Source organism: Phacochoerus africanus, chromosome 14 (assembly GCF_016906955.1).
Source record: "Phacochoerus africanus isolate WHEZ1 chromosome 14, ROS_Pafr_v1, whole genome shotgun sequence".
Lineage (NCBI taxonomy): Eukaryota > Metazoa > Chordata > Mammalia > Artiodactyla > Suidae > Phacochoerus > Phacochoerus africanus.
Window position 1 is genome coordinate 42,070,251 of NC_062557.1, and position 23,141 is coordinate 42,093,391.

General features: G+C 43.9%; 1 protein-coding gene across 2 annotated transcripts in view; it reads left to right on the forward strand.

Moving 5' to 3' along the window:
* MYO1D (myosin ID) overlaps positions 1–23,141 on the forward strand; it is a 370,077-nt gene that overhangs the window by 249,248 nt on the left and 97,688 nt on the right. For both annotated transcript variants that reach the window (XM_047756630.1, XM_047756631.1), the window contains exon 21: positions 4,875–5,029. In XM_047756630.1, the coding sequence (XP_047612586.1) occupies positions 4,875–5,029 (155 nt within the window). The remainder of the gene's footprint in view (positions 1–4,874; positions 5,030–23,141) is intronic.

Sequence of the window (23,141 nt, forward strand, 5' to 3'; positions counted from 1 at the left end):
CAAGTCACTGTGTAGGTTGCAGATGCCACTCAGATCTGATGCAGCTGTGGCGTAGGCCAGCAGCTGCAGCTCCGATTCAACCCCTAGCCCAGGAGCTTCCATGTGCCGCAGGAGCAGCTGTAGAAAGTTGTTGTTTTTTTTTAATATTTTTAAAAACCAACCTAAGACCTCAACTCACCTCCTATGAAAATTTACTTATTTGATAGGTAGCGATACTTCTTTGTGCAGCCTATGTTCATTTGTACATGTCGTTTGTACTGTGGTGGAAAGAACATGGCTCCAGGTCAGTCTGTGGGCCTGACTTCCAGTTTCAGTGTCCGCAAATGTTTAACTTTGTTGAGCCTCAGTTTCCGTCTCTGTAAAATCCAGGCACAGGACAAAATGACTTCTCAAGTTTAAGAACTGTGTTCTTCAGTTGTCAGATATTTTCCTCTTCCACTCATCCAGCCGGATTATGAATTCCCCCTAGAATAGGGATTATACCTCCTGCATCTCAGATACTGCCATCGCCACGCCCAGCTGCCTGGCACTCTGCCCACAGAGGACATCCTGTCAATGCTGATGGCCAGACCAAATGCCAGCACCTATGGCGGCCAGGAGGTGGCACTTTGGTATTTTCTGCACTAGACGATCAAACCACAGAAAGAAATCACTTGGGCTCGGCTTTATTGACCAAAGTAGATCTAGGGAGCAAAACAACCAAGGAGCTATATATATATTTTTTTTTAATTTGTGTTTAATAAATAAACCTGGCTTCTGATGGTGATGATGGTGTACAGGTCTGTGGATCTTGATACGTGCGTAGATTTCTGTAACAACCTCCACAATGAGGTTGCAGAGTCATTTCATTACCTCCCCAAATCCTTTGTAGTGGACTCCCCCTGGCCCCAAACTCTGACAACTGTGATCTAGAATATCACATAAAAGGAGTCATACAGCATGTAACCTTTTGAGATTGACTGCTTTCACTCAGCATGATGCCTTTGAAATTGACCTGTGGCGTTACATATCAATAGTTTGTAGTATTGGTTCATTCCTTTTCATTGCTGAATAGCATTCCATTGTATGGATGTAGCACCGTTTATCTCTTCACCTATGGATGGATAGTCTGGCTGTTTCCAATGTGAACCACTTATGAACAGAGCTGCTGTAAAAATTCATGTATAAGTTTTTGTGTGACCCTAAGTTGTTGGGTTTTGGTTTTTGGTTTTTGGGGGTTTTGTTGCTTTTTAGGGCCACAGCCTCGGCATATGGAAGTTCCCAGGCTAGGGGTCAAATCGGAGCTGTAGCTGCTGGCCTACGCCACCGCCACCGCCACAGCCACGCCAGATCTGAGCCGCATCTGGACCTACACCATGGCTCATGGCAACACCGGATCCTTAACCCACTGAGCGAGGCCAGGGATGGAACCTGTGTCCTCGTGGATGCTGGTCAGATTCGTTAACCACAGAGCCACGACAGAACCCTTGAAGCTAAGTTTTTAGTCCTCTAGGATAAATGCCTAGGTGCGAGATTTCTGGCTCATGTGGTAATTCTCTGCTTAACTTTTTGAGTAACTGCCGAACGGTGTTCCCAGCGTACCATTTTGCATTCCCACCACCAACGTGTGAGCGTTCCGGTTGTTCACATCCTCAGCTGCATTTGGTATTGTCATTTTTGCCGCTCTTCTTCCTCTTGGTTTTGTTTTTATCTTGGCCATTCTGATAGGTTTGTGGCAATAGGCTGGTTGTAGTTTTAATTCGCATTTCCCTAAAAACTAGCAATGTGGAGCATCTTTGCATGTGCTTAGTTGCCACCCATGGGTCTTCTTTGGTGAAGCGACTTCAAATCTTTTGCCTTTTTTCTTTTTTTCTTCTGGCCAGCACATGCAGCAGCTTGATGTGGGATCTTAGTTCCCAGACTAGGGATCAAACCAAGCACTGAAAGCGCCAGGTCCTGACCACTAGACTACCAGGGAACTCCCTTTTTTACCCATGTTTAAATTGACTTGTTTGCTCTCTTGTTGTGAGTTTGAAGAGTGTGTTATATATTCCGGATACAAGTCTTTCTTTCTTTTTTTTGGTCTTTTTGCCATTTCTTGGGCCACTCCCTTGGCATATGGAGGTTCCCAGGCTAGGGGTCAAATTGGAGCTGTAGCCACCGGCCTACGCCAGAGCCACAGCAATGTGGGATCAGAGCCTCGTCTGTGACCTACACCACAGCTCATGGCAACGCCGGATCCTTAGCCCACTGAGCAAGGGCAGGGACCGAACCCGCAACCTCATGGTTCCCAGTCAGATTCGTTAACCACTGCGCCATGATGGGAACTCCTGGATACAAGTCTTTCATCAGTTAAATCTCTGCAAATATTTTCTCCTAGTCTGGGAGGAGCCTTTTCATTCTATCAATGTCTTTCTTAGAGAAATTTTAAAATTTTACGAATTTCATTTAACGGTTTTTTTCTTTTATGGGTTTTGCTTTTGTTGTCCTTTCTAGGAAATCTTGTGCCCAATCCGAAGTCACAGAGGTTTTTCTCCTATGTTTTCTTCTAAAAGTTCTCTAGTTTTACATTTTACACTTAGCGCTAGGATCCATTTTTGAATTAATTTTTCATAAGGTGTGAGATTTAGGTCAATGTCTCTATCTCTTGGCCTTGAAAGTCCAGGTGTTCTGGGTCATCCAAATGTTCAGATCATCCTTTCTCCATTGAAGTGCCTTGGCGTCTTTGTGAAAAATCCATTGGTCATGTTTATGTGGGACTCTGACTCTCCATTCGGTTCCCGGTGATCCGTTTTGATCCCCTTGACGGTCCTTTTGACAGTTATATTGTCTTGGTTACTGGAGCTTTATAGTAAGTAAGAAATGAGCTCCTTTGAGTCCTCCAATTTTGTTCTTCTTCTTCAAATTGTTTCGGCTATTCTAGTTCCTTTGCCTTCCTGAATACATTTTTTTGTTTGTTTGTTTGTTTTTTGTCTTTTTGCCATTTCTTGGGCCGCTCCCGCGGCATATGGAGGTTCCCAGGCTAGGGGTCTAATCAGAGCTGTAGCCACTGGCCTACGCCAGAGCCGCAGCAACGTGGGATCCGAGCCGCGTCTGCAACCTACACCACAGCTCATGGCAACGCCGGATCCTTAATCCACTGAGCGAGGCCAGGGACCGAACCCGCAAGCTCATGGTTCCTAGTCAGATTCATTAACCACTGCGCCACAACGGGAACTCCTGAATACATTTTTAGAATCAGCTTGTTGATATCTCCAAAAAATTCTGCTGGGACGACTTTGGTTGGGACTGCATGAAATCTATAGATCACATGGGGAAAATTGGCAATATTCAACCGTAGTGAGTTTTCCAATCCACAAAACACATTGTTTCTCACTCTTTAGATTGTCTTTTATTCCTGTCATCAGCATTTTCGCTTGATTTCTTTCTTCAACATTTCATAGTTTTCAGCTTACAGGTCCTACACACATTTGATGAGATTTGTATCTCAGTCTTTCTGGTTTGGTTTTAGAGTTGTCGTAGATGGTTTTGTTTTTAAATGTCAGTTTCCAGGTTTTCATTGCTGGTATTTAGAAATATTTTTGTCTGTTGGACTTGCATGTTGTGACCTTGCCAAACCCGTTTCTTAGTTCTGAGAGGTATTTTGTACATTCTTTGGAATTTTCTATATAGATAATCATGTAATCTGAAAATAAAGTCATTCGTTTCTTCCCTTTTAATCTAAATGCCGTTTAAGGTATTTAACCTGCCTACTGCTCTGGCTAGGGCTTCCAGTATGACTTTGCATAGCAGCGTAACAGTAGAAATCCTTACGTTGCTCCTGATCTTTGGGGAAAATATTCAGTCTTTCACCACTTAGCAAGACGTTAGCTGTGGCATTTTTGTAGATGTCACTTACCAGGTTGAATTCTCTCCTAACCCTGGTTTGCTGAGAGAGTTGTGTCATGAGTGGATGTTGAATTTTGTCACATGCTTTCTCTGCATCAATTGATGTGATCATGTGGCTTTCTTTTTAATTCTGTTGCTATGATGGATTAAATTGATTATTTTTTTAATACCAAGCTAGCTATGTGTATCTTAGATGAACTCCACTTGGTCAAGATGTATTGTTGCTTTTAGATTTTTTTGGATTCAACTTGCTGATATTTTGTCGGCTGTTCTAATTATTTCCATGTTCATGAAGGATATTAGATGTTAGTCTGTAGTTTTCTTGTACTGCCTCGTCTATTTTTGGCATCAGGACAGTGCTCAGAAAATGAGTTATGAAGTATTCCCTTCTCTTCCATTTTCTAGAAGAGATATGGAGAATTGGTGTTATTTCTTCTTTTAAATATTTGGTAGAATTTACCAGTGCAATGATCTGAACCTGGAGTTTTCTTTTTTGAAAGGTTTTTAACTACAAATTTAATTTCTTTAATAAATATAGCAGTAATCAGATTATCTGTTTCTCATTGGGTGGGTTTTGATAGTTTGTAGGAATTTCAAGGAATTGTGTGGTTTTGTCCAAGTTGTTGAATTTATGCACGTAAAGGTATGAATAGTCCTTTATTGTCCTTTTAATGACTATGTGGTCTGTAGTAATAGCCCCCTTTCCATTCCTGATATGGGTAATTAGGTCGTAACATCTTGCATTCTTTCAGACTAGAGGTGTAGCATTTTCATTTATCTTTTGAAAGAACCAGCTCTTTGTTGTATTACGTTTACTCCCTTGTTTTTCTCCTTTTAATTTTGTTCATTTTTGTTCTTTATTCTTTCCTTCCCTCTGCTGGTGTCGTGAAACTTGATAGCGATTAATGTCGTCAGAGTTACTGAATTAAAGCCATGACGGGCTATATTTTTACATTCATTCTTTTGAGACCCATCCTAAGAGTTTTCCACGCTCTGTCTCTTTTCAGCTGACCGGTCTGAGCGTCTCCAATGGAAAGGACCAACTCGTAGTGTTCCATACGAAGGACAAGAAAGACCTCGTTGTCTGCCTCTTCAGCAAACAGCCAACCCACGAGAGTCGAATTGGAGAACTGGTTGGCGTCCTGGTGAATCATTTCAAGAGGTAAGGTTGGTTTTGTAACTAAGACAAGTTTAAAATACATGAAGTCTTTCAGCATAATTCTCACTGAACTTAAATTGTGCCAATTTTAGTGTATTGAGTTATCTTCCTTCTTAAGAACCACTTAAATCGTCTGTTTCACAGAAGGCAAAATTAGCATCCGGGTTTAGTTTCAAGATTAGGAATGATCCTCTGCTTTGCCAGCCTCCAGCTGAACCAACAGAGAGAGATTTCCCTAATGGCGATTTCTTCACCACCAATCCACATGTAATTAAATCCAAAAGACCGAAAACTCACGTTGCATTCTTATTGTCGCAGCTTCTCACTTACCCCAGATATACTCAGAGTATCTATTAGGAATCTAAACAAAATAGAAGGTAGGTTTAAGGACGTCCGTGAAAGGAACTCTGAAGAGGCAAGAACCTCTGCAAAACATGGAGTCATGATGGAACGTGGCATTGTCTAAGAACTTCATAGTAAACCTATGCAGTTCCTGGGGTGGTTGTGATGTGAGAAATAGAAACAGGGAGCGGATGCTGATGGCAATGAGGACCCTGGAAGGAGAATGTTAAGTAGAGGACTGATTTTGTCTGGTTCTTTACTGGAGTTGTTTCCGAGATGGGGTTGTTCTTCCCAGAGGAGGTCGTGGGATTGTTGGCGTTGCGTGTGTCTGTGCCTTCAGAGTCAGGTGTTCTTCCCGTTGTGGCACACCGGCTCTGCCCACCCACCTGCCCTGATGCCAGGAGGAGACCACCCTCCAAACTCAGGGACTGAGAAATGAGCCCAATGGCCAGTTGCTTGTCTTCCTAAAAGACATTCCTACGTTGCCAAGAGTAATCTAGTACTCCTTATTAGTATTTTTTTCCCCCTGTAAATGTAGACATGGCTTTTCTCTCAACAAAGCGCTTTTAGAATCTGGTGTCCACACATCCCATTCGTCTGTGCTCATTTTTACAGATCAGTGCATGGAGTAACATGTGAGAAGGGGGCTCCACAGGCCATTTATCTTCTGTATTAAACCTTGTATCCTAGTTCAAAACAGATCTTTAAGTATCTAATATCATTAAATGCTTTTAAATGCTATAAATAAAATGATGTGTAACGGTCATCTGGTGGGGGGAAAAAATAAGAATCTAATTAAGGAATTGCCCAAAGGTAATAATAAACATATGGGCCTTTGAAAAATTCCCTCCATCTGCCAAATAATTACAAAGCTCAGAGAAATACGGAAGCGTTTAGAATGGAAGGGAGAGACTTGGAGAAAATATCCCTGCAGTAAAGTCTGTGACTCAAGTAGGCAGGTGGGTTTTCCTCCTGATGTGGGTTATAGCAGATTATGGATAATCAGAAGGGTTTTAATGTCTTAACTTTAATTTGCGTGCCTATACTAATCAATACACTTTGCCTGGGAAATTGAAGTGTTTTGTTTTGCTTTGTTTTGTTTTTTTCCTCATTCGAGTCCTCATTTAGCAAATTCTAACCCCTGTTAAATGCCGCTGCAAGGGGTGGAAGTACGTGAATTGGTTCTAGAATCCATCAGTTGCCTCCTTTTCCGAGCATATGTGTTCTGAGATATGTTTCTATCTTTAATATATGTAAGAATTTTAAATGTCTTTAAAATTTATAAATGGAAAGAAGGAGAAGGCTGTCAAGATGCTGGGTTTTTCTTTTAACTTTTTTCTTCATGTCCTTATCCTATGTCCCTAATTCTGTGAATTAAGAAGTCAGTGGAATTTCCATTGCAGTGCAGCAGAAACAAATCCAATTAGTATCTGTGAGGATGCAGTTTTGATCCCTGGCCTTGCTCAGTAGGGTCAGGTGTCCGGCGTTGCTGTGGGCTGTGGTGTAGGTCACAGATAAGACTTGGATCTTTTGTTGCTGTGGCTGGGGTGTAGGCTGGCAGCTGTAGCTCTGATTCGACCCCTAGCCTGGGAACTTCTATATGCCACAGTTGTGGCCCTAAAAAGCAAACATACATACATACATACATACATACATAAATATATTAAAAAAGAAGAAAAAAAGAAGTCAGGTACAAATAAGAGGGGAAAACCCCTCCCATCTGCCTCAGAAAATTCAGGCTTGAAATTTTTTTAATGATTTTTATTTTTTCCATTATACTTGGTTTAGTGTTCTGTCAATTTTCTACTGTACAGCAAAGTGACCCAGTCACACATGCATATATATATATTCTTAGCCACACATATATATATGTGCATGCTTTTTCTCACATTATCCTCCATCATGTTCTATCACAAGTGACTAGATATAGTTCCCAGTGCCATACAGCAGGATCTCATTGCCTATCCACTCCAAATGCAATAGTTTGCATCTATTAACCCCAGATTCCCAGTCCATCCCACTCCCTCCCCATCCCCCTTGGCAACCACAAGTCTGTTCTCCAAGTCCATGCATTTCCTTTCTGTGGAAAGGTTCATTTGTGTCATGTATTAGATTCCAGATATAAGTGATATCATATGGTGATTGTCTTTCTCTTTCTGACTTACTTCACTTAGTATGAGAGTCTCTAGTTCCACCCATGTTGCTACAAATGGCATGATTTTGTTCTTTTTTATGGCTGAGTAGCATTCCACTGTGTAGTTACACTACATCTTCTTAATCTATTCATCTGTCGATGGACACTTAGGTTGTTTCCATGTCTTGGCTGTTGTGAATAGTGCTGCAGTGAACATACAGGTGCATGTGTCTTTTTCAAGGAAAGGTTTGTCCAGGCTTGGAATTTTGATGGCTATAGTCATCGCATCAACTTGCCATTGACTTCTTGAGAGAAGGTTAATTTGATTTTTTTTCCCTAGGTATTTTCTTTTATTGTCAAGTATCATATCATTGGTGTGACTTTGAAAATCCTATTGCATTTTACTAGCATAATGATGTGGCAATAATCTTTTTTGTCCCTAGGTTATTTTGCAAATCCAAAGGTGATAGGGATTTCACTGCAGACTAATTCTTTATCTTTCATGGTTTCCTCAATGCATATTCTGAGAAGTTCTCTAGTTAGAAGTTAGGAGGAAAGGGCTCAAAATACCGAAAAATACCTTTGATAGACTGAATCTGAACAGGAGTCATTGTCTTTAAAGATTATCAAGAGAGAGGATTAGGGCTTAAAGTCTATGAACAAAATTCAGCCAATTTTCAGAGAAAAGTGGTGGGAGTAAATACTTTGCAGGGGGGGGGGCGGGTGGGAAGAGTATCTCTTGTAGTTCCCATCCTGGCTCAGTGGTTAACAAACCCAACTAGTATCCATGAGGAAGCGGGTTCGATCCCTTGCCTTGCTCAGTGGGATAAGGATCCAGCATTGCCATAAGCTGTGGTGTAGGTCACAGACATGGCTTGGATCCCGAGTTGCTGTGTTGTGGTGAAGGCCATCAGCTACAGCTCTGATTTGACTCCTTGTCTGGGAACTTCCATATGTCACAGGTGCAGCCCTAAAAACACAAATAAACAAACCAAAAAAGCCAATGCTAGAGTATCTCACTTAATTAGGCCAGAACACTACACCCAAAACAAAGAAGGATAGCACAAGAAAATTACAGCCCAGTCTCCCTTTAGTGCAAATAGTTCTTTTTTAAAAAAAAAAAAAAAAAAAGATAAATAAAAAGGGAATGTATTATGTCACAGAAGTGGAAGTCTAGTTAACATACAGTCGGTGGTGTAGTGAGTTCTTACGGACCCTTGGTCCTTCCACTTCCTGCTTTTATTTATTTGTTACGTATATGTTTCAAGTAATGTTGATTTACAGTGTTGCATCAATTTCTGCTGTACAGCATAGTGACCCAGTCATCCATATATAGATATAGATTCTTTTTCTCATACTCTCTTCCAGCATGGTCTATCCCAAGAGACTGGATGGAGTTCCCTGTACTCTAATAGGACCTCATTCCTTATCCCTGTAAATGTAATAGGTTTACATCTACTAACCTCAGGTCCCAGTCCATCCCACTCCCTCCCCCGAGAGAGTTCTTTTTAATCCCAAGTAAAATGCTCCAAAATTGGATTCGAGAATGTTTTTAAAAAATACTGCGTCATGAAGTTCCGGCTGTGGCTCCGTGGTCAACAAACCCGACTGGTATCCATGAGGACTCAGGTTCAATCCCTGGCCTCCTTCATTGGGTTAAGGTTCTGGCATTGCTGTGAGCTGTGGTGTAGGTCGCAGATGCAGCTCGGATCCTGAGCTGCTGTGGCTGCGGTGTGGGCCGGCAGCTGCAGCACCAATTCAACCCCTAGCCTGAGAACCTCCGTATGCTGCAGGTGCGGCCCTAAAAAACCAAAAAAAAGGAAAAAGAATAATGCATCATGGCCCATGAGGCTGTGCCCTAAAAAAACAAGGATGGTTATCCATTAGAAAGGTCTGTCTGTTCACATAATAGTTTGTAATAGAAGCCAAAAGTACCCTTTGATACAATTGAATATTCACTATTCCTAAGAAATAAACATCCAAACAAAATGCACAGCTCTTTAGTAAAATAGGAATGGGAACAGATAAGAAGCAAACCAGTAGCTGCCACCCATCGTCATTTGAGCAGAAATGTTTACAGGGTTAGCACCCAGAGCACCTGCGGCCTAAGGAGACTTCTAAGTCATGCTGACCCCAGTGTATGGAGGATGAAGAGAAAGGACATAGTCAGCCCAGGAAGAAGTGGCCGCAGGCAGAGGATGCTGCAGTTTGGAGAGAGAATGACTGTGAGGTCAACAGCCTGAGTGGAAACCACAGGACAGCCCTATCATGGTAACCTCACCTCTTCAAGGGCTGCCCTGCAGCAAATAGCTGCCCCCCTCAAAGCAAATAATAAACCAGAAAGAAAACAGCAAGCGAACTAAGCACAGCCAATGTGAAAATAAGGAAAGGCAAATGAAAAAGAAAAAGAGGAGAATAAACTTTACAGTGAAAAAAAAAAAAAGGACAGGGACTCGTCTTACCCTTCTGCCTGAAGCAAGAACAACAACACAAGGGTAGAACCCAAAAGAACCTTTTGCAAGACTCTGGCCATCAGGCAGTGAAGGGCAGGGCTCCCTGAGAAGTGAAAGGCAAGCAGGGTGCACCCTGTCTTTGGAGACCTTCAGGCCATGGTGCACCCAGGGGACACCCAGGGGAAGCCCGGGAAGCCCCTGAGTTCAGGAAGGAGGTGATGGTGACAAGAGTTGGGGGAGACCAAGGCAGCCAACGCTGGCAGGACAAAGTACCAGGGAAGAGAGAGGTGCACAGAAAAAGAAACCTAGAGATCTCTGTAGGCTCCCTCTCAAGTCCTGCCTAATAAATCTTAAAAGCAAGTCCCAAAAGGGTGAAACTGCTACCAAGTAATTTAACTGTGTCCTAGACCAGAGCTCATGACTGCGTGTACTCCTGGAACGCCCCAGGAGTTCCCGTCGTGGCGCAGTGGTTAACGAATCCGACTAGGAACCATAATGTTGTGGGTTCGGTCCCTGCCCTTGCTCAGTGGGTTAACGATCCGGCGTTGCCGTGAGCTGTGGTGTAGGTTGCAGACGAGGCTCGGATCCCGCGTTGCTGTGGCTCTGGCGTAGGCCGGTGGCTGCAGCTCCGATTCGACCCCTAGCCTGGGAATCTCCATATGCCGCGGGAGCGGCCCAAGAAATAGCAACAACAACAACAACAAAAAAAAGACAAAAAAAAAAAAAAAATCCACCCCCAACAAGACAAAAGCCTGACGTCCAATCAAAGATTACCAGGCATGCAGACAGGCAGGAAAATACAGTCCAGTTTGAGGGGGAAAACCATCATTCAACTGGAACCAACCCAGAACTGACCAAGGAGTTAGAATTAGCAGACACAAATATGAAAACAGTTATTGCAACTAAATTTCAGGTGCTCAAAAGCTAACGTGGAAAAAATTTAAAAAAAATTTTTTTTTAATTTTTTAGATGAAAAATGCACTGATGTTTGAAATATTTCCTAGTTTAAAAAAAATCTTTCTCCTCTACATAATGAATTTCTCATGATCCTCCTCTGTCATGAGCTGAAGCCAGCCCTTTCCTGGCTGCTCCATCCATACTAAACTGAAACCAAATCACTGAAGGCAACTAAGTACAAATTAGCCTTTCTCTCACCTCCTTCAGTCTTTACTTAACCTGGACCCATTATTTCTGCCTCTGTAGGAACTCACCCACACATTTCACATTTTCTCAAACATTTGAAGACAGCCTTTAATAAAGTATATTCCAAGGAGTGACATTTACAATATGTAACAGCCAGCATGGCTCCAGCACAGACCATTCAGAGCAGACACCCTCCAGGAACACCTGACCCAGCAGGTCCTGGCTGCATTCACACCAAAGAAGCAAGGGAGGGAAGTCAAAGATGTTTAGGATTTGCTGATGAAGTTAAGCAGGTTTCTTTACTGCAGTATGTCTCGGAGCTTTTCATGTATTTTGTTCATTGGGCCGGGGGTGGGGGGGCGCAGGGGGGGTGTCCACACTCGCAGCGTATGGAAGTACCTGGGCCATCGAACGAATCCGAACCACAGCTGGAACCTGTGCCACACCTCTGCCATGACCCAAGCCACTGCAGTCAGATTCTTAACCCACTGCACCCACAGTGGGAACTCCTGTTTTGTTCATTTTAAATACATGTTAAATTTAAAAATTGCAAGGGTAGAGTTCCTGTTGTGGCTCAGCACGTTAAGAACCCAACATGGTCTCTGAGGATGCAGGTTCAGCTTAGTGGGTTAAGGATCCAGCATTTCCACTAGCTATAGTGGAGGTCACAGATGTAGCTTCGATCTGGTGGTGGTGTGTCTGCGGTGTAGGCCAGCAGCTGCAGCCCCACTTGGACCCTGGAAACTTCCATATGCTCCAGGTGAGGCCATAAAAAAAATTGTAAGGGTGTGTGTAGGTGGGTGTGTGTGTGTGTGTGTGATACACACACATGCACAATTAGGTATATTATAGATTATATCCAAGAAAGACATTCAGGAAATGGGTACCGATGTTTGTCTCTGGAGAGGGGAGATGGGAGTTTGCTCTGGAAGAAAGAGGTATGGGAGGGAGATTTGTTTATTTTTCACTGCAAACCTTTTGTAACAAATACAAGTATTATCTGAATTTTTTAAAAAAAAAAATAATAAGCAGGGAGTTCCTGTTGTGGCTCAGCAGTAACAAACCCATTATCCATGAGGATGCAGGTTTGATCCCTGGCCTCGCTTAGTGGGTTAAAGATCCGTTGTTGCCATGATCTGTGGTGTTGGTTGCAGACGCATCTCGGATCCGGCATCGCTGTGGCTGTGGTGTAGGCTGGCAGCTGTCGCTCCAATTCGACCCCTAGCTTGGGAACCTCCATATGCTGCACATGCGGCCCTAAAAAAAAAAAAAAAAAAAGTAAATAATAAGCAAGTAGCAACTAGTTTTCAGGTAGACAATTGATGGCTCAAAATTCCTGGTTAGGTTCCTTTCCTGTTTAGGAAAGAATGAAAGAGCTTTCTAAGGAAATGGTTTATTTATCTCAGGGTGTTGAAGACGTTGAAATGAACCCGAATAAAACCTCTCGGAATACAGCTGTCCTGTGGGGTCCTGTGTAGGTCACCTGAGGCGAACGGGAGGTTTCCTTGTGCTGCTTGTGCCGGTGGCTTCCCGGACCAGTTTGCTTTGCAGAGGTTGTGAAAGTGGCAGACTTGACTTTGGGTTTGGATCTCGTGCTCAGCAGTGACTACCTGCTGGTAGTGAGCTTTTCTGCCCACTAGTAAACAGATGGCCACCTGTCGGCTGCCCTAACCACGGAGTCACCAGCAACGCTGCGATATTAAGCTTTTTCAAAGCATGGACCCGCCCTAAGCAGCTGTCCAGACATTTGCCTGTCTGGATGCTGGAAACCTCAGCACAACCCCAGTCTTAGGCACAGAAACGTCTCGTTTTTCCTGTTCTATTTCAGTGGATGAAAGCCAGCCGTCGGGGCCATCTGCTTCTTGTTTTTCATAAGCCGTATCTTTAATATCTGCTTGATTAAAGGAGCACCGCTACTGAACTTCACGGGGCCCTCGACCTGCTTCTCTCTTGTCGTTGGCTTATGTTCTTTTTAACTCACATGAAAGCCCTGGCTGGAATCAGACTGATAAGCAGGCCTTTGGCTGTGGCCACAGGGGCCAGGGGAGATGAGGCCTCCTGATCGGGGGGTGGGGGGTGAAGGTGGAGGAGCGAGGCCGCCTTGCAAAGGCCCCTGCACCTGTTTCTCCCCATCACTGGCGCCTTCCTGCTCCTCCCTCATCTCCCGTTCCTTGGCCCCTGACCTGGGATTCCTGCTTTCTGGCTCTCCGTCCGTATTCCCAGACGGCTTTCCCTGACTGCCTGGCTCCTAGTCATAGTAATTTCTATTCCAACTGAAAATATCTAAGTCAAAGGTATTTGAATGTCAGGAAACTGGGAGTATATTTACGTGTGTGGGTATTTTGTTTCTTATAAAATAGTTCCTTAAAAATTTTTTTAAATAAAAATATATATGTAGTTTGGGGTTTGTAGATGCAAACTGTTGCATTTGGAGGGGATGAGCAATGAGATCCTGCTGTACAGCACAGGGAACTCTATCTAGTCACTTGTGATGGAACATGATGGAAGACAATGTGAGAAAAAGTATATATAATACACACACACGCCCGCGCGCGTGCACGACTGGGTCACTTTGCTGTACAACAGAAATTGACACAACATTGTAAATCAACTATAATAAAATTAAACACACACACACACACACACACACATAAAATAAAGACAGTTGAAAATAGTGTGGGTAGACCAGGGACTTTGCGATGCTCAAGTCCCAGCGTCACAGCTCTGTATCTGCAGTTCCATATCCACAGATTCAACCAACCAAGGGTTGTGTGGTACTGTGGTATTTACTGGGGGAAAAAAATTCATGTGTAAGTGGGCCCACATGGTTCAAACGTCTGTTGTTCAAGGATCAACTGCCTAGAAGATGGGCTAATTAAATTATGATCCATCCCCTTAACACAGTAGTTGGGCCATTTTGAATGCTACTTATTGAGGCCCTCTGACTCATGGTGGCAGAAAGGTGAGTGACCACAATTCATCCTCCTCTGTTTTCCAAGAGAGATGCGTGAAAACATAGAAAGAGAGGCCAACTTTCCTTAGTACTGGAAATTAGAAAGGTTGCACGGCAGAGACCCACTGAGAGCGACAGCCTTCACCCCTCCTCACTCCTCACCTCAGGCCTGCCCCCACCGTCCTCCAGAGGACAGCAGCTCACCCACCCCAGGGGTCCCTGACTCCTGCCCTGCTTGGTTTTCCCCATGGCTTTCATCTCCATCTGACATCGTTATCTTTAGCTGTTTATTTATTGTATATTTTCCAACTAGAATATAAGTCCCATGTAAGCAGGGAGTTTGTTTCTCATTCACAGTGGTTTCCCTAGTATTCAGAATATCCCTAGCACTTAGGAGACTCCCAGCAGTCTTGTTGAAAACAATTGTTGAAAGCAGAGTCTGGTGGGCGGGGGCCTCTGGTGCCGTAGGATACTTCTAGCCCTTCCCCACTGATGTGTGTGCTTTGCCCACCAAAGCACAGTAACTTAGACCTCCTCCTGTATGAAGGGAACGAGGAGCTCTTTTGCAGCTTCCTTGCCTGGATGAATACCTCTCATCTCGTTGCAATTGCCAGATTATAGCTCTGAGCAATGGAATACATCTGCAGACAGACATGAATAGGAATTTCAGGATATTCAGTCAGCAACTAAAAGGGCTACGGGCTGGAAGAGCCAGTGATATCTTGTATGCTGGGGGTTGCAGCTTTCCATTTACTTTTTTTTTTTTTTTTAACAACTTAAGAACTAGAAATAATTTCAAACTCTCTTAGTCAGTAGGCTGACAAGGAAGCAAGCTGCAGGGATTCCTGCTCAGATCAGCAGCTTCATAATAAGTAAAAGGTTTCAAAACCACATCTAGAGGCTATGTCCATAAGTCAGCTCCCCAACTTAAAAGCTGAGAAGCGGATTCTAACTACAAACAGGTGGACTGTAGGAAGGACCCCAGAAGAATCCATATGCTCCTTTTATGCAAGAACACCAGAACTGTCTCCTTAGTCATGAGCCCTCTAAAGAAAGCCAGTAGCAGTGAGAAAGATGCAGATGACAGCCTTAAAAGAAAAAGAAAAGCATATTTCAGAAAAGGATTAAAATAGAAATTTCACATTATAGAAACTAGCTGTATTCTGAATAAGATTTGTGAAAGCATGGATTCCACATGAACAGACCAAAGATGATATAACAGATTGAGATGAAGAGGGGCCTGGCTGAGAAGCAAAAATGTTCAGTTATTTGAATGAAGTCAGAAAAGATATTAAAGAATATAAATCAACATGAAAATGTAGAAATGACACAATTGGTGTCTCAAAAACTAGAATCAATGTGGAAGAAACGTTGCAGGAGGTCTCTTGGTGAACAGAGGAAGAGGATAATAAAGAAGTTGACCGATGTAGAAGACAGAGAACAAAAAGGTTACATTCCAATAATAGGGGTACTTGAGAAATACACTGCCCAAAAGTAAGGCTATATTTGGAGTTCCTGTTGTGGCTCAGGGGGTTAAGAACCTTGAGGATGACTAGTATCCATGAGGATGCAGATTCAATCCCTGGCCTCACTCAGCGAGTTAAGGATCCCAGTGTGGCCACAAGCTATGGCATGGGTCACAGATGGGGCTCAGATCCGGCATCGCTGTGGCTGTGGTGTAGGCCAGCCGTTGCAGCTCCAATTCAACCCCTAGCCTAGGAACTTCCATGTGACAAAGGTGTGGCCTCAAAAAGAAAAAAAAAAAGACTATATATTATTGTCAAGAAATACATTTTTTTAAAATATTAGCATCTCTTAAATTGGGGTGTGATGGGCACGGTGTGATGGGCAGCATCTTGTCTTTCTTAGCAATACATAAAGACACATCTTTGTGCAACTATAAATGTAATAAATTCATTGAGTAATTTAAAAAAAATAAAATAAAGATACATCGTACAGAGAAAGCATCTTCTATTCGATAAAATGTGTGAGTTTAAAACATATTAGAAGAAAATCTTCCTGTATCACAGTCATGAGATTGTTACCATGTGGGTAAGATGCCCACCCACCCCAGTGACAGTCACTTTGGCCACAGAAGTGGGTCTTCTCAGAATGGGGAAGTCTCTGATAAGAGCAAGGGAAGAACACATTTTGGAAAAGAGCAGGACAGAGCTGGGTGTGAGTGTTTGGAGATGAAGTCTCTGAGGCCAGCATTCCACGAAAGAAGCAGAGAGTCATGCTGGAAAGAAAACGCAAATGGCATAGCATCATTATTAATTGTGAAAACAGAGAAACCATATAAAAATCCCATCACAATAAATATAGTTAAACATATTATGGTACTTCTATATAAAGAAATAGCATTGGCCATGAAAAAGCAATGAGAGTTTCTCTGTATCAGGGTTCCTTTAAGTGTAGGCAGCATCTGCATTGAAATCACCTGGTAGTGCTTGTTCAAAAGGCAGATCCCAGGGCCCCATCCAAGACCTTCTAAATCCTCATTTCCAGGAATCTACGCCCTTAGTAAGCTGCCCAAGGGATCCCCACTGGTTTCATGAACGGACACAGAAGATGACCAGAATGATCAATACTTTCACATGGCCATTTTGCTGAAGCCATTGTGACAAAAAAAAAAAAAAAAGTGCTAAAGCCTCTTGTTTTTAAAATGATTATTACCAAGTAGGGTGTAAAATTCAGCATCCTCTCCTACCCCAGTGAAGAGAGGCGAGGATGAGGAATGGGCTGAGGTTCAGAGAAAGGGCTTAAGGAGTGTTGGAGATGAGAAATGAGATGAGAATTGACAGACAAATGGTGCGGGACGAGGATTCTGTTCACCACCTCTGCTTGTCCCAGAAAGAGCCGTCGCTTGTTCTAAGCAACTGTCTTCAATTACCCTAAGAAGTCGGTCGCTAACACCTGCGTGCCCATTTCCAGATAGGGACACCCCACCTGCCAAGAGCAGGCTTCCACGGAATGAACGTAACCCATTTATATATAGTCAAACCCATCTGCCATACACAAAGGAGCACAGAGGGACGTCTTACAAGCTTTTCAGTGTGACTCAGGCAGGACCACAGTCAAAGAGCATCAGGGGCGACAGCTGTTGGGGATGGTGCGCATCTCCCACCCTTCCGTCCTTCTCGCTCTGCACCGGGTCCATCTGCCTTGAGGAGCAGCTGCCTTTGGACAAAGCCCCCCTCAGAGGACACACAGGGGTACACGGTCGTCCTCAGCTTTACCTGCTCTGGTGATGGAGATTTGCTGGGGATTTTTGTGCAGATCAAAGGTACTTATTTGCTCTATGACATAGACCTCTGTGCCTTTCATGTTGAAAGAAGAAAGCCAAAAGTACCGGAACACTGAAAAATCATCTTTTCAGCATCTCTGCAGGGAGATATGGTACATGTAGAGAATCCTGCTACCTTTCTTAAAGGCCCATAGCACTAAACATTACAATATATGTTAAAATGGAAGATCTTCCTGGGAGGAATTCGTGAATTCACCAGATGAGTAGTGAATAATACCCTGGTTTGTGCTGTTGACATTTTTGTCCTAAATTGTCAGATAAAACTTTTTAACTGAATGGGCTTTTTTTTTTTTTTTAACGATTTTTATTTTTTCCATTATGGTTGTTGTACAGTGTTCTATCAATTTTCTACCGTACAGCAAAGTGACCCAGTCATTCATATATATATTTGGCTACCCAAGAATATATATATATATATATATATTCTTTTTCTCACATTATCCTCCATCATGTTCCATCACAAATGACTAGGTATAGTTCCCTGTGCTATACAGCAGGATCTCATTGCTTATCCACTCCAAATGCAATAGTTTGCATCTATTAACCCCAGACTCCCAGTCCCTCCCAATCCCTCCCCCTCGGCATCCACAGGTCTGTTCCCCAAGTCTATGTGTTTCTTTTCTGTGGAAAGGTTCGTTTGTGCCATGTATTAGATTCCAGATATAAGTGATATCATATGGTATTTGTCTTTCTCTTTCTGACTGACTTCACTTAGTATGAGAGTCTCTAGTTCCATCCTGGCATTCTTTTGTTCTTTTTTATGGCTGAGTAGTATTCCATTGTGTATATATACCACCATCTTCTTGATCTGAATGGGCTTTTTAAAAAGCTTTCTTCATGTGTTTCTTTCAAGTCTTACCAGCGGTATAGGAAGCAGAATATACCCAATGCAGTATTCTACCTGAAGGAAACACGATTATATTCCTCATACCAACATTTAGGCTGCATTCTCTGAGCGACCACTGCAGGTCTGGCTATGGGGGGTGGGGGATATAAAGATGCACAATTTGGTCCTTTTCCTCCAACAGTTCTTAATCTCATAGGGAAGAGGGTATGTACACGCTCTGATGGGCCCATAGGCAGAGGGCTGAGCCATGGAAGCACAGGGGTGAACTGGTTCCCTTTGCCTCTAAGAGGAAAACTCTGGCTGAGCAGGTAATCATCCAGCCAAGGATGGCTGGAGTTTTGTCTGTTGGGATGGGGCAAGATTTTCCCCCAGAGAAGGGACAGAGTATGCTTGGTGGAGAGAGGTAGCTGAAGTAGTTTATAAGATTCCACGCCAATGAATTTGAACTTGATCGTATAGGTTATGGGGAGAAAGTAAGTTTTAAAGTGTACAGTACTGGAGTTCCTGTCGTGGCGCAGTGGTTAATGAATCTGACTAGGAACCATGAGGTTGTGGGTTCGATCCCTGGCCTTGCTCAGTGGGTTAAGGATCCGGCGTTGCCGAGAGCTGTGGCGTAGGTTGTAGATGCAGCTCAGATCCCACGTTGCTGTGGCTGTGGTTTAGGCCGGTGGGTACAGCTCCGATTGGACCCCTAGCCTGGGAACCTCCATATGCCATGGGAGCGGCCCTAGAAAAGGCAAAAAAGTCAAAAAAATAAAATATACAGTGACAATGAGACAAAGCCTAATGAGGCAGATATCTTCCATCTTAGAGATGCTCGAGAGAGCACTTAAGGAAAATGGAAACTTAAAGACGCTAGTTGATGTAGCATTCATCTGTGGCCCCCACGCACATGAATTAAAAGGACAAAGAATTCGCAGGGTAGAGGTTGAAAGACAAGTGCAACTCTTAGTAATAAAAGCAGAAATCAAAAGTCCTCAAAGGAGTAAGAGTTAGTACAAAATTCCTTAGCCTTTGTAACTTCTGCACTGTTTGTTATTTTGGCTACTCAGAATATGCAGTTATTAGCCAAAAAAAAAAAAAATCCTAAAATGAGAAGGACCTAGATTGTTGCCTTCAGGGATGACAACAAGGAAGTTTAGGTTAAAGAAGCTTCACTGGGAGTTTCCTGGTGGCCTATCAGTTAAGGACTCAGCTTTGTGACCACTGTGGCTTGGGTTTGGTCCCTGACCTGGGAACTTCTACATGCTGCAGGCATGGCGCCCCCCCCCAAAAAAAAAAACTTCACTGCATTCTACAGCCATTTTTAGGGGACAGAGGATTCCCCAAGGGTTGGTGACGATAACACTAAATAGAGGGAAGAGGCACTTGGGTGTGGGGACAGGTGTGGCTTGGTCTGTCCAGCCCTTCTGGAACCTCCCTCCCCCGCGTCATTCACCTTCCTGGTGCCCATCACAGGCACCACATCCTTACGTCCCCCAGCCCCGTGGAAGAGCAGCATCGTGCGGTGACGGCTCCTGACCCACACTGTCCCACTTCTCCCTCCTCGAGATTGGTGGGCCTCAGAGCAGAGACTTAGAGGTCACTCCCTCTCCAGCCACTCGGGACCTGGGGTGGCTGCCTTTCCAAGTGGAGAAAGTTGGTCTCAGAGAGAACCAGAGACGGTGGGGTCGGTCTGATGCGTCCAGTCCCTGCATCTGCTGAACTGTGGGGCCAACCTCCATGCAGCCTTTACTTTGTGTGACTTTGGGGGGTTTTTTGGTTTGGTTTTGTTTTTTTGGGGGGGGCAGCACCCAAAGCATATGGAAGTTCCCAATCTTGGGGTCACATCAGAGCTGTAGCTGCTGGCCTATAGCACATTCATAGCAAGACTAGATCCAAGCCGAGTCTGCGACCTACACCACAGGTCATGGCAATGCCGGATCCTTAACCCACTGGGCGGGGCCGGGGATTGAACCTTCGTCCTCATGGATGCTATGTCAGATTCGCTTCTGCTGAGCCACATCAGGAGCTCCTCTGTGACCTTGTTTGACACTAAGATCCTGTATGATCCTCAACAAGCCAACGTCTCAAAAATCAGTTCGCCAGCGCCCACATGTGGTTGGCAGGGCCGTGCTGTGTATACACTAGGAAGTTGTTAGGCAGATGAATTTTTTTAATCATTCTTTTCTAGTTTTTTAAAAATAGATTTTAAAAAAGTCAATTTACCAAAAGTCAGTTTGCCAAATGGCCCGTTCACGGAATTTGCAAACATTTGCAGAGTTACCAAAAACAAGTTTCGAGGAATATCTTCCCGAGTGTGTTCCTCGCGATAGCATTTCAAGGCATGTGCAGGTGGAGGAAAACTAAGGCTCTTGGACTGGCCTAGAAGTGCTGTGAATTTTTGCTGAAAAGTGGAATTTATTTGCACCTGGGTTGTTGGGTGTTTCTGTAGAATGATTCGGAACGGATGTCCCTTTGTCAGATGCTTCCAGAAGAGCTAGTAAGCACGTGTGTCTCTTACACAAGCATCGTGCTCTTAAGGGATGCGAAAAGCCTTGACCGTGGTCTGTGCAGCCATTCCCCGACAGCTGTCCTGAACGTCGTGGCTTGACTCTCACAGAGAGGCCACCTGCCTTTCAGGTCCTCCAGACCCAGGCTTTGCCTAGAAACTGGCACCACCCACTTTCCACGCCAGATCTTAAAACACAAAGCAACCGTCAGAACCCACAGATCTCAGCGTTTCCGTATGGGAAATTTCATTTATACTCAATGTTCAAATCCTCCTTCAGTTATTTTCCACTTGATATTCAGTATTCTTCCATCAAAGTTGCCCACACAACTAACTCATCTAGCTTACCAAACTTACCCATTTACCAAAAATGTGTTCCTTTTGACTCTTCATAAAGTGTACGGTGAAGTGCCCATCGTGGCTCAGCAGAAACATATCTGACTAGGATCCATGAGGATGCAGGTTTGATCCCTGGCCTCACTCAGTGGGTTAAGGATCCGGCGTTGCCGTGACCTGTGGTGTAGGTTGCAGACGCTGCTCAGATCCCAAATTGCTGTGGCTCTGGCGTAGGCTGGCAGCTACAGTTCCGATTCGACCCCTAGCCTGGGAATCTCCATATGCCGAGGGAGCAGCCCTAAAAAAAAAAAAAGAAAGAAAAACTGTACAGCCATACAGCCATTCAGTTAGCTGAGATGCCAGTGAATCGCTTTTGAGAATTTCCAGGAAGTTTAGTTGATCAGCTGTTAAAACAAGAGTTTAAGGAAGAGCCCCTTTGTGGGGGGCACTGCTGTGGCAGCTGGAAGTAGCTAGAACAGGGGACGAGAGGAGAGTGTGCCCCTGGCACCCGAGAGCCAAGCCCGGAGGGTAAAGAGGAGGCAGAGAGAGGGAAAGACTGGGGCCAAAAGGAACAGGCTGACAGGTGAGGTGGAGCGTCCAGCCAATCCATCCGATCGAAACTGCATCAATAAAAACCAGTTTTGTTAAATAGGCAGATTTGGTAAGTTCGGTAAACTCGTCATTCAGCACATTGCCCTTTGGTGAATTCACCATGTGGCAGGTTACTTTTCTTCAATGAATTGTCCGAGCTCATGTCAAGCTCCCCCGGCTTAAAAGCTGGTGGGAATTGGGTTTATGTCCTTGCAGCCAAGAGAATCGTTACTGCTTCGCTGAAGCCCTGCCCATATCACCAGTGTTGATAACCTGGTACCTACTAGTAAGTCGTGGCTCAGCAGTTAACGAACACGACTAGTATTCATGAGGACATGCAGGTTTGATCTGTGGCCTCACTCAGGGGCGCTGCTGTGAGCTGTGGTGCAGGTGACAGACGTGGCTCAGATCCCGAGTTGCTGTGGCTGTGGTGTAGACCAGTGGCTGCCGCTCCGGTACAACTCCCAGCCTGGGAACCTCCATATGCCACGGGTGTGGCCCTAAAAAGACAAAATAATCATGATACAGCAGGTGTTGTTGGATCTTGGCAAAACATGGAGTTGATACTTTATTACCAACATTTAGTATTTCTCCTAAAATACCTGCTATATCTGTCTCTAAGCTCTTTCTGGAGTTCTCTCCAGCAGAGTCAAGGGTCTGTTTTGCAGATATTGGAATGTTCAACTCCTCAGTAGGTATTAGAGCTGTTCCTTTATAAACCGATATTGGGAGGTTGTGTTTTATCCAGTTAAACCTTGCTGATTTTGTAACTGAGCTTTTTTCAAAAATGCTTGAGAAACTGCCAGTTGTTGGCTGTAGTTTTCTTTCCTTGTCTCTGGGTATCAAAATTGAAGGCATCAGTGATTTGGCATTTTTAATTGCTAAATGAGTGTCTACATTGCCAGACAGAAATAATTCCTTTTTTTTTTTTTCTCCTCGACGCAGAGACATAGTGTTGTGTCTGTGTTTTAAATTCTTGCCAGCATTATTTTGATTTTTCCTCAGGGGTGACATAAAAAAATCTCATACACAATTGAAATGAAAGTCATAGATTGTTGAGTCTTTTGGAAGAAAATGGATTTTTGTAATGACAAATGAGGCAAGTCTAAGGGGAGTCAAATTCCAGACGTTAGCAAGCAGGTCTCAAAAAAAAATTACAGCAAATGTGAGTGTTAATCCATGACTAAACCCTCTCATATAAAGTACGCTCAGGAAAAGGAACGTTGCCCTTACACGTGATATCTCTACGCTCTTATATAACAAACAGGGGAGGAAATGAGAGAAGCCAGCGTGGCGGCACCTAAAGCAACCTGAGCTCAGATTTAAGAAAATCGGGGGAAGAGGGGAGTTCCCTTGTAGCCCAGTGGGTTAAGGACCTGGTGTTGTCACTGCAGTGGCTCAGATCCCTGCTGTGATGCGGGTTTGATCCCTGGCCCAGGAATTTGCACCTGCCATGGATGTGGCCAAAAGAAAACCAGGGGAAAGATGGAAGGAAGGTGGTAACCACAGTGGTGAAGA